The sequence below is a fragment of the Taurulus bubalis genome, assembly GCF_910589615.1.
Source record: "Taurulus bubalis genome assembly, chromosome: 2".
Lineage (NCBI taxonomy): Eukaryota > Metazoa > Chordata > Actinopteri > Perciformes > Cottidae > Taurulus > Taurulus bubalis.
Window position 1 is genome coordinate 36,397,880 of NC_136590.1, and position 18,313 is coordinate 36,416,192.

General features: G+C 41.3%; 1 protein-coding gene across 5 annotated transcripts in view; it reads right to left on the minus strand.

The window, feature by feature from the left end:
• Positions 1–18,313, minus strand: part of sptbn2 (spectrin, beta, non-erythrocytic 2) — a gene marked incomplete at its 5' end in the record, with an annotated part of 34,767 nt that overhangs the window by 8,760 nt on the left and 7,694 nt on the right. For all 5 annotated transcript variants that reach the window (XM_079214001.1, XM_079214000.1, XM_079213999.1 and 2 more), the window contains 18 exons: positions 22–224; positions 1,028–1,564; positions 1,705–1,924; positions 2,060–2,197; positions 2,392–2,603; positions 2,687–2,950; positions 3,040–3,434; positions 3,522–3,675; positions 4,691–4,993; positions 5,094–5,252; positions 5,398–5,515; positions 5,625–5,812; positions 5,902–6,014; positions 6,333–6,448; positions 7,454–7,534; positions 7,694–7,785; positions 7,975–8,148; positions 8,420–8,571. In XM_079214001.1, coding sequence (XP_079070127.1) covers positions 22–224; positions 1,028–1,564; positions 1,705–1,924; positions 2,060–2,197; positions 2,392–2,603; positions 2,687–2,950; positions 3,040–3,434; positions 3,522–3,675; positions 4,691–4,993; positions 5,094–5,252; positions 5,398–5,515; positions 5,625–5,812; positions 5,902–6,014; positions 6,333–6,448; positions 7,454–7,534; positions 7,694–7,785; positions 7,975–8,148; positions 8,420–8,571 — 3,619 coding nt within the window. The remainder of the gene's footprint in view (positions 1–21; positions 225–1,027; positions 1,565–1,704; positions 1,925–2,059; positions 2,198–2,391; positions 2,604–2,686; positions 2,951–3,039; positions 3,435–3,521; positions 3,676–4,690; positions 4,994–5,093; positions 5,253–5,397; positions 5,516–5,624; positions 5,813–5,901; positions 6,015–6,332; positions 6,449–7,453; positions 7,535–7,693; positions 7,786–7,974; positions 8,149–8,419; positions 8,572–18,313) is intronic.

An 18,313-nucleotide genomic window follows, 5' to 3' on the forward strand; every position in this document is an offset into this window, starting at 1 on the left:
TGAAATGTGGCTTGCTCGAACCTTTCCTGGATGGAATCGACTTTTTCCTCGATCTTATCAGAGTTTGCATTACTGTCATTAATGAGGCGTCGTCCACCCTCCACCACACCAGTTATCTTCTCCTCACTGGCGTCTGTTGTGGTGAGGAAGTCCTCATGCTTCTTAATGGCCTCCTCTGCTCCTTGAAGAGTGGTGGGCATTTCTGTGTGGGACAGCACATACTCCTACACAGAGAGGAAAGGAATTAGTATTCTTTTAAACACTTATGTGCAATTATCTAAGCTAATGTTTTTTGAAGCCTGTTTGCTTCCTGTAAGTATTGTATTGAGATAAACTGTGGATATACTGAAGAATTCAAACTAGAAAAATGTACCAATATAATTTAGCTGCAGCTGTCTTTGAATCCATACTCTTAGGTTGTTCCAGTCCATACATGTGAATAAAGTTTAATTTCCTCTTAAATCGTTTTGGTGCCACTATGATAGTAGCTCTCCCTGGATTGTTTGATATACTATACAGATCTAAGCCTATGGCCCACTTTGCATCCAACTTCTGCTCCGATTTGAGAGCAAGTGAAAACGCAAAACTGGGAAGTAAACAAACTGCAAACACCCACACTACCCTCATGTTTAATTATTAAGTATTATGGTTAACATATTTCTGATTACCAGCAGTGTTGCCCTAAAAAACATTGTGACTTTACTTTTGGCATCGCAAATCCCAAACATTGATTCAATTTGATTGGTCAATTATAATTAATTGAGACTATAAATGGATTTTGCAATGAATTTTTAATTAGATACATTACATTTCCATCCAACTCATAGTAACCCATACTCTGCTTAAAGACTTAATCCTCCACTCATATCATGCAATATATCTAATATTTCAGAATTTTACATTGACTGCTGGACTGTAGACATTGACCAATAAAGCAGTACGTTGATCATGCTTTTGTTTCAAAGAATTAATTAAGTTTCCATAACTCTCTGGTGCAGGCTTTAATTCCATAGTGTATTTTACTAACCTGGCTGTTGAGGAAAGCCTCGGCCTGCTTTGCGTCTCTCAAGAAATTCTGGAAGTCAAAGGCCTGGGCCAAGAGACTGTGGCGGTTCTCCCACATGCGATGCAACTCATGCCAACCAGTATCCAGTGCCTGGAGTCTCTGGGCCAAGAACATGTACTGGGCATCCGTCTGGCCTTGGGTCACCTCCTCGCCGACCGCTCGCATCTTCTCGTAGTCCTCCTTATAGTTATCCACCTCATTCTTAATACTCTCATGCTGGGCTAGCAAACTCTCAGCCTCAGGCAGAGAGGTTGGAATGTCCTCTGAGGCCACGGCTGTCTGGGTACGGGACAGCCAGGACTGAAAGTCATCCAGATCCCTGAGGAAACCCTGCAGCTTGCTGGCTTCGCCCAATGACTCCTCGCGCCGCTTCATGGTAGCGTTCAACTCCTTCCACACATCTTGAATCTCTGCCAGGTGATCTTGAATCTCTCCTGCCTGATCTGGATGTTCCATGGCCAGTTTTTCCGCCTCGTTTCTTAGGTCATCCAGTTTGCCCTGAAAGAATATGAAAAATTATCTAACGCAGATATGATGATACCTCAAATAATCCTACTACTAATTTACCTGCTTTTTAAAAGTTATATTACACAATCTGTTCTGTTCCCATCCCTCAACAATAAATCACATCTCCATACCTGAATGGCCTCCAGGTCCCTCTCCATGCCAGTGAGTTTGCGTTGCAGCGCCATCACTCCAGCCAGGTCATTGCCCAAGCTCTGGGTGGATTCAATCACTTTGGTTTTTTCCTTCATCCAAGTTTGGATCTCATTACACTCCAAGTGGTAGTTCTGAATGTTAAGGGCCGACTCAAGGGCGACTTTCTTTTGGCCAGCCATTTGTTCGAACTCCTTCCATCTATGGACCACAGCAAATGTAATATTTAAGCTAAAATGCTAACCACGGTGCTCGTTGAGTACACATGTATTTCTGGTATTTCTTCTATCTTTGTTAAATGGTGGGTTTTACTTGGCCTCATATGTTAGCTCTGACCTGTTGTGGAGTTGGTCTCGTGTCTGATGGATTTGGTCTTTGTTACAGTTGTCGGAGCTCAGCAGCTGCTCGGCCACCTGGTTCACATCAGTGACACGAGTGCCTAGGTTGTTCATCTCAGGTTCCAGTGTCTCAAATCTGCAGCCATAAATAATAGACCAGCATCAATTCACTCATTCTAAAAGGTCTAAATCTAATTTAGACTAGATATTTCCGTAGATGATCAAATTATTTGTGGCAGAAAGCTTATTAATTCACACCTATTCAAGGGATACGATTTCTAATAAATGAAATCTTCTTTATTAACATTTTCCCGTTTCGCCCAGACTAACCTCTGTTGCACCACCTCCAAGTCCTCCAGTTTGGTAGGGATCTCCATGCCATCTAACCACTGCTCCTTTTCCTCCACCCATAGCTGGCAGGCACCAGCTTCACTGAACATGCGGTAGAGGGCCAGGGCACCTTCCAGAGCCTGGCGCCGAGCTACTGACAGAGTCTCCAGTTCTTCATAACTCTGCTCGATAGCAGGTAGGCGACCGTCCACCTAAAGTCAGCCATAAACAATATTGAGCACCACAAAACGTAAATCATCACTGAAGAAAAATAAGAAAAATAAAGCAAACATACCTGAGGGAAATCCATAAATGCCTGTGGCAGTGCTTGGACCTGCTCATGCAGGGAGTCGATGCCGGGGCGGTGACTCTGGAGCTCCTCCTCTACCTCCCTCTGCTTGCGAGCGAGAGTTTGGGTGGAGAACTCATCATGGCCCACCTCCTGACTTGACACCTGCCTAAGTGTCTCCATGATCCATGCCTCCATGTCATTGGCATCCGTTTGAAACTGGTGCAGGGCCACAGCTTCTTTGAGGCTCTGCTCTCTAAGCCTAGTTGTCTGGGGAGCAGATAGAACGGCAAAATTACAAACATAAAAAAAAAAACATTTATACTGTACAAATACCATGAATCGTGATCACCACCCACCTCCTCCAGATGTGTCCACTGTGCACGAATGTCTTCAATCCTCTCGGTGACCTCTGGGGCTCCAAAGTGTCCCTCCTGAACCAAAGCTTCTCCGGCAGCAATGCTGTTGCTCAGGGGGCCGTAACGGGCTGCCATCTCATCCGTGAAGGCCTCGTGTTTGCTGAGCAGGTGAAGGGCAGAAGTGAGGTCTCGGCCACAGTCTCCACTGGCCAGGATCTGCTCCTGCTCTCTGATCCAGGATGCTTCTTCTCCCACATCCCACAGAAACTGCCACAGGCGGCGTGACTCCTCTAGGCGCACTCTGCGTTTCCCAACAAGCTGACCAAGCTCCTCATAGGCTTGACCGAGGAGGTCAACCTTCTCACTAACTAGTCCCGGCTCACACGGTTTGTAGGCTGGCAATTAGAAAAGGCAGGAATGAATACATGACACTACTTGTGCACAAATAGATGCAACTAAATCTACATGATCTGTAGACTCACCCTGTTCATAGGAAGTGAAGCGCTGTGCCGCTCCCTGAACGGCCTTGATCCTCTCGGCCTGAGCGGAAATGTCAGCCTCTACCAGATTGTGTTTCTGCAGTAGGTCTAACACATCATGCAAATGTTTGCCACTGTCAGGCGACTGCAGACGACCCTAAAACAGAACAGTCCAGTGGAAGATTTGTTTATTTCATATAAATGGATTTTTTTTTTAAGAAAACCTGAAACTGTTTGACACGGCACCCACAAGGTAGGAATCTCGTTTGGGTGTTGTGTCCACCACCAGGATGTGTGAGGAAATAGTGACCAACATTTAAAGCAAATAAATATATATTATGTTGAATCATCACCATTTTATGAGCCATGTTTGGGTCATGGTGATATTTTAAATGGCCAAAAACCAGTAACGGCTGACAGCAGAATTTCAACAAGCTGTAGGTTCAGACCCTTAACTTGCTGCTACAAATACAATTAAATACACACAATAAACTGTATTCAAGCATTCTAATTATGTGGCAATAGTTAACTGAATCACCAAGACATTAAAAAAGAAAATTACAAAATAAATGGATTAATATACTAAACAACTCCACCCCAGATCAAATTAAACACCTTTAACTGTTTCTCAACTGAGAAATGTAAAGAAAATCTCAAATGCTCACATTGCAACGAGTCAAAGCCCAAAAGGAGCAAATAGTGCAATATTTATTTAAGATGGCTAATGAGGGACCCTCAGAGTAGTAGAGAGAGGCATACATGCTATATTTTAAACAGGCACATAATTGATAAATATTCCCAAATTTGAAACTATTATTAGATTAATTATTATAATTAAGACCAGATTTAACCATGAAATGTGAAAAGGACTCCTAGTGACTGAAGTCTACCTGAGCTAACCTAAGTAAAGCCAATGACAGGCAACACAGCTCAAGTTCAGAATGTAAAAAGCTAATTACTGGCGTTAATGGTCCTCAGATAAGCACAGTCACTAAAGCTGCCGAGGACATATGTGAACAAACACTAACTTACTTGAGAGGATTAGGAATTTCCTTTTTGTTGATTAAAAACAAAGCCAACAGAATGTAGGAATGCAACGCAGTAGTTCAAACGAACTAAAACAGTGTGAGCACTGGTCAATAGAGTAAGAATGTGTTGTGTTGGGTCAGTACCTTCATGTCTGCCATCCAGTCCATGATGTAGCGCATCTCCTCAAACAGTCTCTGTAGGTCACGATGGGCGTTCAGACGCTCTCGACGTGCAGCCAGAAGCTCTTTCAGGTATTCCCAGAGTCGAAGTACATTATCCCTCCGCGCAATTACACGCCGCACATCATGGTACCTCTCTGCTTCCAGCTCTTTGGCAACAGCCTCCACAGCAGCCACACGCTCCCAATATGCCCCAATGTCTGTCTCAATTGCTTCGTGTTTACGAGTGGCAGCTTCCACAGCTCCCAGGTCAGTTCCAAAGTTGTCCTATTAAAAAGAAGAAAGTGAGCTAAATCACATCAAAACTGTTCAATGTAGAAATACGAATGCGTCTAAAGCCACATATGTCTGTCTTTAATTGTATTACCTGAGACACCAGCCTCTGGTTCTCACTCAGCCACGTTTCCCGCATAGCTGCTTTGCGGTCAAAACGTGCAGCGAGCATCTCCAGCTTCTCCTGACGAATCAACTCATTCCTCAGTGCCAGCTCTCGTTCATGCTCGGCCTTTTCCAATCGCTCCCATGCCTGCCACATGAAAACACAGGAAGTTGGTAACACCCTGCAACTAGGATACCAATACTGCAGAAAATGCTACATGTTTATTACGTCACGCTATTAGAGATTTCTTGATGGAAAACCATTTCTAGCCCTTTTGTAGAGCAACCCATACCTTATTGATGTCAGAGATGAGTTTACCCTCTCTGGGCATGTAGACTTTCTGATTATTTGCTCTCATCTTGCTCTGGATAGTGAAGAGGAGAACTTCCAAGTTTCCCTTCTCTGTAAATCTGTGGAGACAGAAACCACCTTGGTTTGACATAATGTACAGTCTTTCACTTTGGATCCTACTGGATAACAAGCATGGGGTCATTCACTGGGTTACAGTAACCCACTCACTTGGGGGGTTTCTCCACAGTCCGGTAGGAGTTAAAAGCCTGCAGCTGGTTTTGCACAGCATTCAGTGAGTTAGCTAGCTGCCGATCATTAAGCGTTCCTATGGTCTGCTCGATCCACAGGAGCAGCTCCGAGGCAAGGCTCTCATACTTCTCTATCAGTTGGTCAGCCTCGATAGCATAGTCCAGTACCTGCAACCGAGAGGGATCTGTGAATCAAGGCAACTTGTGGGCAAACGCTTTACTCTCTCATAATGTACACAAACACACACACAGCTAACCTTGCCAATTCGTTTGCCTTCCACTGCCAGGGCTTTCATCTTCGAGAAGTAATGGTAATAGGTTGCCACATAGGTAATGATGGACTTTTCATCAGGTTGATCAACATTAACATCTGGAGGAGAAAAAAACAACAGCATGATCCATGTACATGGAACTCTTTCTTTTCATTTAGTGACCATAAACCTCATCATGCACCAACAACACAGTTATGTTTGGCTATCAAAACAGCATGAATGGGGAGTTTAATTGGTGCCAAACTGTTACTATATTTGGACATGCTTTTTGTGATACCACTGTAGCTGATATGTGATGTGGTGTTGCCATCAATCTGTTTCGAACAACAGTTTAGTGCCTTAGTGGATGGTGTCAGGCCGTCAGCGTGACTTGTGACAGAAATGCGTCATGTTTTGTGGAGGCTTTACCCACTCACCTTCTGGGTCCAGCAGCTTGGTGAGCCCAAGATCCTTCTCAGCCACATTGAAAGCATTCGAGAGATTGTAGTGAGCATTGGACCTCTTCAAGTTGTCAAACTCAATCACGTCAGGTCTGCAAAGGCCAGGAAACAATTCTGGTTTTAATAATAACAGATGGCAAAGCAGGGTGAAGACCAATAGCAATCTCATTCAGGCTAATATATAGACATATTGCATCACCTATATGTTGTATAGAGTTAAACCTTTTTTGGCAGTCCACTCCAAAACATGTCTAAATTTACTGACCAGGGTGCATTAAATAATCCATTGGATTTAGGTATAGTCATCTGTAGGCAAACACGCTTATCGGTGGATTAGACAAGCTGTTCCTGCCAATTATTGCTTATTCTTGGCTGAACCAGGTTTGACTTTTGGGCTTAATTATGCATTAGAAGGATGTAAAATCGGTATATCACTTTAATGACCAAATAGACATGAATTGGCATTCCCAAAATAGGAGAATGAGGTCAAAACATGTCCATGTCTAGAGGTTTGTAATTGTACAATGGTCATGAAACATTATGCACCACAGCATGTTCCTAATTCATGAAACGTATGAAATCCCATTGCTTTAACAAAGGAAAAGGAAGGAAATATTTGCATATTGTAAGTGTCTGCTGTCTGACTAGTTTAAAAACGGCCTGAACATGTAAATGGCAGCGTCATGGTTACATGAATATCCATTGGTTCAGTAACTCTAATGAAAGCACTGTTTGCATTTATAGATCAAGTATCACCTGAGACATTCAGTGCATCGAACAGCAGGGTGTGCAAGAGAGTTATCAACCATGGCTCTTCATAGAAAATAAGTGGGTTATTATTTCTGTGATCTAGGTCATATTCCTATTTTCATCCTTTTAGCCATACTGCAGACTGTTTGAAGGAAGTGAGGAGCAGGAGGAGACCTCAATAGAAAAGGGGATAAAAACACCCCTGAGACCCCTGGTTCTGCGACAGGTGCTCATCATTAGGTTAAGAACGATTCTTTGAAGGAAAGACCTGTTATAATGGATCACAAGTTTGTGCTTAACAAGAGCCAGTTGGTATATTGTAGAAGGTACAGGAAGAAGTCAATGACCTGTGTTTGTGCACGATGGCACTGAACGCCAGGCCATCTCTCCAGCTGGTGGTGAAGTTGTGGATGTTGACATTAGGGTATCTGCAGGGGCAGAAGTCATCAATCATTAACTCATCACAGCATAATCAGCTACCACTTCAGTAAAACCACAATTATCACAAATGGTTCAATACATCTTAAATAATATAAAAAGTATTTATTATTTGTGATCAAGTCATCCCTTTCCCACTCTTTTCTCACCCAGCAGTTTTCATTTGGCACCAAAGCAGCAGGGCCTCTTTAGCTGATTTCTTCTCCTTGTTGTCCCCTGTCTCCACACTAATGTCCTGGATCTGTTAGCACAGCATTCTTTAGTTTAGACTGTGCACACATCACTTAACACAATGGCTAGATAACTAGACCTGGCAATGTCATGACTAGGATTCAAAAGTAATGGCAGTAAGCTAGAATAAAATATTAGCATGAATAACTTTTAAATCCCATGCAGAGACCTGATGTCCCAACAAGACTCTATATGTTACCTGGAAGCGAAGGATGATGGTCCAGATGAGACCCAGGGTGAGACGGTGATTCCCATCTACAATGTCATGTGAACCCATGTTTTCTAGATGGACTTTTTGCTCCTTCAGAAACTGCAGGGCTTTATCAACATTCTCCAGGCAGTGGATACGCATGCGGCCCTTAGTGGGCTTTGGCTGAGGGGAGCAGAGGAAAAACAAAGACCTATGTAGAAATTATTGAACAAAAGTGATTACAACATACATGAAGACGAAAGGGCGGCAATCATTTAAAATAAGCAAAACACGTAGAAGCAGCAGCAGAAGTATAGCACACTAAAAGAAAGAAGAAATGGAGAGCATGATTTCTCCTCTCTCCTGACTTGTGGTGCAGGGACAGGGTCATGGTAATAGTAAAGGAAAGGTTATGGGTAAAGACAGAGAGCGGTGGTTCCTGTGTGATACTGACCAGCTGTTCTCCCGAGAGCACTTCCAGAAGGCGGATTAGCATGCGGCCATCACGCAGGTCGGTGTACAAGTCACCAATGCGAGAAGTCACTCGGCCTAAGTGAGAGTTTACCCATTTGGTAAAGGTCTTCTTCTGTACTGCTTCTCGCTCATCTGCAAAAGAAACAACAGGAGAGAGAGGAGGGGGGTTGAAGTTGATTTACAATTGAGTACAATTGCCTCCCCTGACTGAGATGCCACTGGCATCAAAATCAATACTGTCAGGGAAATTCATATTTACAAAGAATCAATTTGGCGCTAAACAAACACCAACACGGTCAACAACTTTGATCACTCCTGAGAGCACACAGGTGACAGTAAATCATACGGACTTAAGCCCATGTCCTGAGCAGTTCATTTCACAGATAAGCTTTGCCATTAATTCTATAGGATCACTGTATTGACAGCTTAGTGAGAGGTTTTCACTCGTCAGACCAAAATTTACTGATGACTCTGCTCACATGTGCATTGCCAATTACTCCGATGATGTGATTTTAGGAGAGAAAAGTGACAGTGCAAAATTGCACATAAAGACAATGTAATTTGCTTGGCGCAGGACTAAAGAATCACAATAAATTAAGCTGTAACAGCAGCTCAGACATATGGACCAAGGGAGTAAGAAGCTAATCCTGCTTTGCCACCTAACAAGGTGACCTCATTTCTAGGACACAAGGTCTTCCTGCCTTTTGAAAACACCATTCTAGCATTGTACTTAATGCGCTGCACCTAATACAAGACAACACAGAAAAACCCTGAAGCAGACAGTAAATAGATCAGAGGAGCAGCTCTGATGAGATAACAAAATAAAACCTACATGCATCTGTGTGGAATTAAATATAAAAAAAGGGGAAGAAAAACTTCTCTCATAAAACAATGAGAAATAGCCTTCAAAGCAGCCTGGTGTAACAACATGAACCCAAAAGTTACAACTTGTGTGCTTCATATGTTGCATCAAATCAGCCATGACGGCAGGTACCTGAACATGTAAACAAACTGTCCTCCTCCCTATTCAATTAAACCATTTCTTAGCATCATTGCAGGATCTAAATGTTGCCAAAGGTCTTGTTTTACTGAAGTAAAAGCTTAGACAGCATGGTTTGTTTTATAGAATGCATTTAAAGAAGGAACCAATACACATTGCATTTCTCTAAATGCTGATCTCATGTAGAAAGTAAGGCTTGCAACTACTGTAATGTTCAAATGCAACACTATTCAAAGATGAGACTTTCAACCCAAAGGCAAGGCCCCCATATGTAGGCAGTTCATGTAATAGTGGGATATTTTGAAGGCAAGTTGAACAGTCATATCAAAAGAGATCCACAAGATTAAATTGCAAGGTTAGTTTTTGGGGAATTAAAAAAATATATATGAAAAAAACATTATTATGATGCCCCAAAACCTTTTGTTTGCACTCAAAGTGATTTAAATTGGTTGGAATATGATAAAGGAACGCTATTAGTGGCTCAGGAAGTATTAGTACTAACTATTAACTCATAACTGTCTGACTGAAAAAGGATTACTAAGCCACTCCAAAAAGAGTGAGCAATGTGAAGTGACCAAAGCCAGCATGTTGTGCAAATAACCGCTCTACCAACTGTTTGCTAAAAACGGAACAAGATGTTGAAATTTCAAACAAGCTTTCTCGGGTGGAGTAATACCAAAGGACATAACACTTGACCTGTTGCTCTTTTGAAATAAGGATTACAGATAGCTTCATGTAATGTTGTGCTTTAACAGAAAATTTAAATCAGTCTGATTTTCTAAACAGGTGATGTTATTACCGTGATTAAAATACCCTTACAGCTGTGATCTTTTTATTTGACCTCACTATGATTCTGGTATTAAAAAGCTAACGTGAAGAGTTTTGACTTCATGTGGTCATGTCCAGTGATTTAGTGAGCAGGATACATATCATTTGTTTATGTTCCACCATCATGCTCCCAAAAAAATGCCTTATGCATCAGTGTGGCTTTAAAGACAGGCCACACCAGTCAAGTATCATGGTTTCCCCAATGGGGGCTGACATTTCAGTGAGATCTCCAAAACACACAGCCTTGAAATTAAAATCTCAAGTCACACAGTAAAAAAACATCACCAAAGCATGTTATTATCCTAGCTCAGGGATACAACACCACAGCCCTGTGGATCGCCCTTCCTTGCCTTAGTTGCAGTTCTCCTGACAGCAGTGTCTGCCAAAGTGCCATGACCAGCATTAGAAGAAACAATAAGAATATATTCCATTATTCAGTATAAAATTAGGCTGCCCATGCTCTGTACCAGAGCTGAGGGCAGCAGAACAACACATGGAAGTGGTAGAAGAAGAGAGCAGGACTTTAAATGGAGAAAGCAAAAGAAGATAGTGTAAATACATGGCTTTGTTTTCACTGCTGGTATAAGTCACATGTACCTGCCAGTAGTATGAATACCCATGATAGTCTATTTGGGTGTATTCTTGTGTCGTACAGTAGCTGGTTCTTAAAATGTCTGTATCTCACACAAGACTGCAAAGGAAGCACGAGCACAGTGTTCAAAAAGCAAAGTATCGCCTACTGATGTCTCATCCTGTTCTGCCGCTCTAATTTCCTGCTTGAGGGCTGAGTAACACTGGAAAGGGCACATGCATTACAGACAAAGAGTTCAACAGCAGATAAACCCAAAGACATTAAGGTTAATGGTGCAAAAGCACACATATATACATGAATCAACACATTTTATGAAAAAGCCCTAAAAAAATGTGTCGTCTTGAGTTGATCAATTTCCAGATTCAGCACAGATATGCGATTGAAGTTTTCATAATAGAAATATTAAGTTGATATGTTAATTCAAAGCGAGTGACTTTAACGGCCTACGGGCATATTTGGAGTGTTGGAGATGAGGCAGAAACAGGTTTGCTCTGTTATCCCAGCTATCGGCCCTTTTGTCTTCCTGACGTGGGCTTTTTCCTGGTTTATCGAAGCTCAAGGATATCAGACAAACAAGATCATTTTATGGCATCACACTCAAACAACTATTATTGCTCAAACAGCCTTGCTTTAGTTCAGCCCTGGTTGGTCCTATTCATACTGTGAAAGGCTGTGCTGGTTGTTTGAGTTTTGAGTCATTTTATTCCATTCTCATTTGAACTTTCGAGAACTGACTCACTAAACTTGCTTTGTTCCTCTTCCCATCTCTCCCATGCACCATGCTAACAGATTATTTCATTATTAAAGGACCACTAAGCGATTTGAAGCTGTTCAATGAGGCAGCAAAGGTGGATTACTGTGGCAGGTGAGGTTCAGTTGAGGAGCCTACATTCCTCCTGGCGTTTGGTCATGTTGTGACAGTACTCAGCCTTGAGGAGGAAGCAGTGGGCAGGGGTTCTAAAGAAGAAATACTTCAACCTTGCTGGTGCTCCGCTGCTAATAACAAGGCTACTGAACAAGTACAAAAAGTAGACAAACACGACTATTATTCTTATTCGGTTAAACAAACACAAACTTTTCATCAGGTGCGTTTGAGGCCAACGCCGGTGCAGCTGTTTTCTCTAACAATGTGACATTTGTGGATTGTGTAGTTAGTCGATGGGAGGATATGTCAGTTGTAATGTTTGCACATCTACGTCAATGGTTTAACATTTTTACTAACCTGTAAGAAAGCTTTGCAATGGTAATTGTATGTATTTTTCAGCAGAGGATAATAGGCTGGTGGCTGAAGGTGAGACAAGACACAGAGACTATGCTTCCCGCATGTTGTCAGATGTCTCATGTCATGCAAAATACCTGCAGAGCCTGCCAACATTGTTACACAATTCCACAGTAAAAGTGTAACATGAAGTATGTGCCTTAAAAGCACTCTGGGGTTAGAATTAAATATATTCTCATTTAAATGTGTGAGCATTCAAAACTCCCTCGACTATCCTCAACATCCACCTGTACTTACGCCTGTTTGTGTGTACGCAAGAAAAACAAGCGATTAGAATTCTAGGCCATGTTTTTTTCCATTGTTTACTAATGGCAGATCAGAACTAGTGGTTACAGGCATCATTGGATGTTTCAAAAGCATATTTGGGCACGTCCAGTCACTTTAAACATGCTTTAAGTATACCTCAAGACAGGGGAGTAGAGTGGGGGCCTGGCTCAGCCAGTGCCCTACTGTTGAAGGTGATGTTGCTTTCTATTTAACCCCCAAACAAACTTTGGCACTGTTGATAACGATGATTATCTGCAGGTAATCGGAGCCCATACGCCGCCAGACTTAATCCTGTCTGTGTGGCTCATAGAGGCTAGGATCATATTTGGTGAGAAAATGGAGATAGATACAAAACAATGAATCGCTGGGCCAAGGCAAGGCTCATGCACATCAATAATGGAAAACATTATCACATCAGAACAAATTAGATTATGTGCAGTTTAAGACAAATAAGTCCATGGTCACCAATTCATATTATGGGGGTGAGGAGGTTGGGACGAGGCCAAGACTGAGTGTTGGTTGAAACGCCAGCGAACATGGAGAGACAACGAGAGGCCCAAGCGTCAATGGCTGAGCACGCACCTCGAGGAAACCCCGCCTGAAAGCAGAGGGGGGGAAGCGGCTTTGAGGGGCAAGGCCGCAGCCCGAGGTATCAGAGCTTTATGAGCATATTTTAAAACAATAACAAAAACAATCTGTAATTGAACATTTTTCTAAACATTTCCAGGCCTGGAAAAATATTTTCAAATTTTTCTAATGTAAATTTTCCAGGAATTTCATGACCCTGAGTATATATCAGCTCTACCGTTGTATTGAGGCCATGGTTTAATATTTGGTGTAAATCAATTAATGTGTGGTTATCTGAGCAAGTGCTGCATTGCTAAGAGTGTTAAGTGCTCGGTGAACTTGATGAATTCCCAGTTTCTATTAGACATTTTCCCCATTTTTCTAAATAAAGGGGTCACTTTTGCATCAAGGGTCAAATCAATTCATGGGTGGACAACCATCATTGATGCTATGAAATACACAGGAATAAAGCCACTATTGCTGGCTCTTACAGGTCAGAGCTGTTTTATATTTATTGTCTGTGAAGTGTTAACCTGGGATTTCTTCAAAGAGAGATCTCTCGAAAATGGCTAATGCAAAAAAAGAGAAAGAACATGGATTCATTGATAGATCTGTAGAGTGACATGGCGTATTTTCAGGGTTTGTAGAAAAAATGGATTTATGTTGTTTTGGTGGGTACATATGTAAAATCTGAAAACACATACAAACCCTGAACTGTCAAGTGTTTTACATTTGTTAAAAATGACTACATTGACAGTGTGCAGGCGGGGTGGGGGGAGGGGTATAGAGACCTCCTGCTGAGTCACCCTAACTAAGTGTTCCTATGTTGCTCCCTGTCTTCTCAATGAATCCTGCATCCCTTCGTTGTATTCGTTCTTCAGCTCCCAGTGGCGTCACTTCAGCACAGAGGACGAGGAGTGACTCCATCCATAAATAGCTTACCATAGTAAGCACTTCACACAATAGCAACAAATGCACAATGCATATTTTGTCCACTTTTCATTTCCAGAAACCACATTCACTGTCAAATTCACCGGACTACCGTCTTGTGATCATTTTTCTCACTCCCAAACACGCAAGAAGCTTTCAGAGGAGCAATAGAAAATTCATGCACAGGCTGGTAATCATTAAGTGCTGCTCACAATTGAATCTCGTTTTATGTGGTGCCGAGGTCATGCCTTCCTCCCTCACCATTCCTGGTTCCCTTTCTAGCTGGGTTGAAATGCCCTTGACTTCATAAACTCTTGACATCCGGTCCCTCTCCCACCCTAAACTTGCGTAATGAGTGCCTCTGGTTACCCCATTCTTAAAAAGATTGAGCAAACTGCTTCCATCAATCCGGAGGCTTTAATCTGCTTTAATTGCCTTCTCTTGGTCAGTCCCACACAGACAAGATTATGGTTTGTGCCAAAGGGCACAGAGAAAGGCCCTCAGTGTGAGTCTGACTCTTCTCTCGCGTTCAGCTCTGATCTTACTCATATTATCTTACAATTTATATAAAATATGATGAATATTCTAAAACGCAACTGTAGCAATCTCAGATTGTTGTAATACTAAAATTGTTTGTATTATTAATTCTGAACATAAATGGAGTTAAGCCGTGTGAAACAACTGTGAAGAACGAAGGATGTGTGTGATGTATATGTAAGTGATCAGAAAACCACATTGTTATTAGTGTGTATGTATGAGTACGTACGCGTGTCTATTGTATGTATTTATATATGGACATTTTAGTTTGACACTTAATATCTACCATGTTTAGGCAAATCTGGATGAGTCATAACCTGTTATCTCTCCATTGAGTCTAGTCGATATCTTAAAAAGATCAGGCATCTCACATTCTTTGTTGGATTAGTGGCAACATCAGGCACACAAAAGAACACTGTTGAAAAAGTAAACATAACCAAGAAACTGTTTTTAACCCTAAATCCAAGTTCAAGCTCACCTTTAATTTACCCATAAAGGAAATTCACATAGTCAAGGTTGCGAAAAATACATGAGACTGTAAAATACATGCGTAGTCTTCCTAAAACAGAGAAATTACTAATTTGACTGCCAACGGTTATGCTGTTTGAGATTACAGAGTAGACCAAAAGGCACTCATTAGTGAACGTCCTTGACATCTCAAATTTGAGTCTGTTATTTGTCTGCATGAAGCATTTATCACATACGGTAGTTAAAAAACTCAAATAGCCAAAATCAGGTTGTCAGTTTTATGCTGAGCATTATTTATTTATTTACCATTAATTATTGACACCAGGGGGTGGTTTGAGCTAGCGTGTGGTACTAAATAGATGCCATGGGCAATTTAAACAATGATGACCAAACCATCAAGGAGTTTAGATTTGTAAATCTTTATATTTGAGAATTCAAATTTAGGTTCAAAATAACTACTACACCTTCCAATTCAACAGTTGCTTCAGTATAAGGAAGTCTGAAACAACGTAGAAAAACATCAGAGTACGGAATGTTGCACTGCATGTACCTGACACTGTTTGATGAAATCATTGAGTGCACATGTTATTTCACTCTTACTTTATATATTTCTAGAGGGAATTGAAAATCTACCCTCACTGTTTTATGTCTACAGCGTTTAGGTAGGCATCCCTGAATATCGTCAGACCAATTATTTGTAATATCCAACTCCAACTGTGAAAAAGTGATGCATCTGCAAAACTAAGTGAGCAAAATGTCACGTATCGATGAACATGCTTTGACATTACTTTCCTTGTAAAAGCAGAACCGCCTTCCTTTGCTTAAGACTTTGAAAGTAGGGCTGTGGTAAAACTGCTGCATTGCCACATGTGGCATGAGTTATTTTTAAACTTTTAACAGTTTGCGGTCACAAGTATAGAAAGACAATGTGTTTTGCTGAACTGACAGCTGACAGTTTACAATGACAACGACTGAAAGGGTGAATAAGATACAATCCAATCCTCTTTCCCTTTATAAAAAGGCAGTGAAAGAACTCAACATGTCCTTCAGGTCATGCCCCTCTGTGCCATCTGCAGCTGCAGCTCATAATGGGGAAGATCGAGGAGGAGGGGACCGGCCAAGGCCAATCACATGAGAAAAGAGACAGAAACAGGCAGCTCTCAGCCAAAACATCTGGACACAATAGGGTGTGAAAAGTCAAGTCAAGACAATGATTTTTCTAAAGAATCCAAAACAACACTTTCTTGTTACCCGTCAAAGTAGAAACTGTCAATATTGGAAAAACTGTACAAACACAAAGGCATTTTGTGTGTGCGTGTGGTGAAACCTCACCACGGTAATGTGACTCTGAGTTACAGCCGAAGGCCCCGAGAGTCAGAGCTTTCACTAAAAGTGCTAGGTATATTAAATTACAACATTCAATTCATACTGTGCCACTAGACTTGAAACTTTACCTCAAATTTGGCATTGATATCTGTCAAAAATGCAGCTTCTTCAATAAAGTATATAAGACCAGAAATATGTCTGACCTAGGCAGCTAGGCCTATCACTGAGAAAGAGAAAAGAAAATCTTTGTTGTGATTTGACCTAATAGACCAAAATGTCCGAATACAATTACATGAGGGGGAAAAACTATCAGCGGTAGACTGAAAGATAACAACCAGAAACTATAGTATGAAATGAGTCAATTCAGTACAAAAAAATATCAGAGCTGCAGACTTTGTTTGGACATCTTTTCACGTTTCTGTGTTAAACCATAAGGTTATGTCAAAGTACTGTGTATTTGTATAGAGCTATATTACTAATGCCTGCTGAGTGACAGACCAAACTCCACAGCAGTTGACTGTGTCCAGGTAGCCAGGACAATGACCCTGTGGTCTAACAAAATACCCGTTATCTATGAACCGCAACATCAAATCAAACTGACAATTTATCCATTTTGGTGCCAAAATCAATATCCAGAAGCATGAAGCAATAAAAAGGCAAAACGTGAAACTTCCACACGTCTCTTTATTGCATTTCACACACAAGGAACCATAAGATTGCATAATATAATGTGCATGGTGTCATTTGAGCTACTAGAAAATGTCAGTGTTTGAAATAGCTGGATATGTTCTTTATTGGACATGAATGATTTTATGAGTTAAAGGATAATGTGAAGGTCACAGTCAAAAAACAGAAAGCTTTTTTTTCTTTTTTTTTTTAAACAACAACTGTGCTGCCATGTGTTGAAGGTGTTCCTTCAATTTAACCATGTGGCCCAGTGCTCCATTAAACCAGTCATCCTTGGCCGTAGTTATTTAGTTACTTATCATTCACCACTGGTCAAACAATGCTAGATGTGTTCAGCCCTTTCATGACTGGTCCTATTAATCAGTCTTGAACAATTTCCTGCCATTAAAAATGACTAAGACACGCCTTTTCCCCAAATATTTCTTCTCTGTTAAGATGCCCATTGTATTGTTGAGATCTAATTTTTGTCCAAAAGGAAAAGTTGGGGAACACTGTCCTCACATAAACTGCACGTGAGGTGGTGACAAATATATAAAAAAAAAAAGTATGGTTTGCATACAAAACAATGTTGGGAATGCTTCCATTTGTGTGAAGTGAACACCCACCTATCTATGTGTACATCTTCTATTTCCTCAGCACATACCATGGTCTAAAGCAGGGACGGAGGGAGTGACAGAAAGAATGAGCCTCAAGGGTAGTCAGACTGGAAATACAAGTGGGTGTTGACAAAATGTGTTGAGTTGTATGTCTGAGTATGTGTGCATGGGTACATTTACAGCAAACTCTATCAAGAACATATTCATTCACAGAGATGACCAACAAAGAACACAACCCGTATCACACATCTGTCATCTTAATTCTCCTAAAGATGTATTCATAAACAGAGATTCCAGTTTGAATGAATCTCATTTCACAATATTCTTGTTGTAGATAAGTGTGAATAAATCCTATCAACATAAGATTAGTTACTGATCTCTGACCCCAAAAATGACACGTTGACGAGTTGAAAAGATATGTAGGTATGTACCCTTGGCTTCTCTGTGCGTGACGTTGCATAGTTGAATCTGACAATGTTGTAAGTCTTTTATTGAAGTAAAAGATGCTATTTCTTGGGTCTTATTTCCACTCATGACCAGCGCGGCCGTCAGTGTGGAGGTGTAGGCAAATACACACAGACATTCTTTCAGCAGACCAATCACTTCCTTGGTGGCAATCAAGATATTGCTGAATATTTTGTTGATCCACTACAAGAATGTCAAACATGCAGAGTAGACTTGCCCCTCGAATACACTCTATAACAGCGCTCCATTCTAGATAGAAACCAGGGAGGGACAGGAAACTAGCAAAACACTATGATCTGCATGCACACAACTGACTCAAATACCAGTTTCAT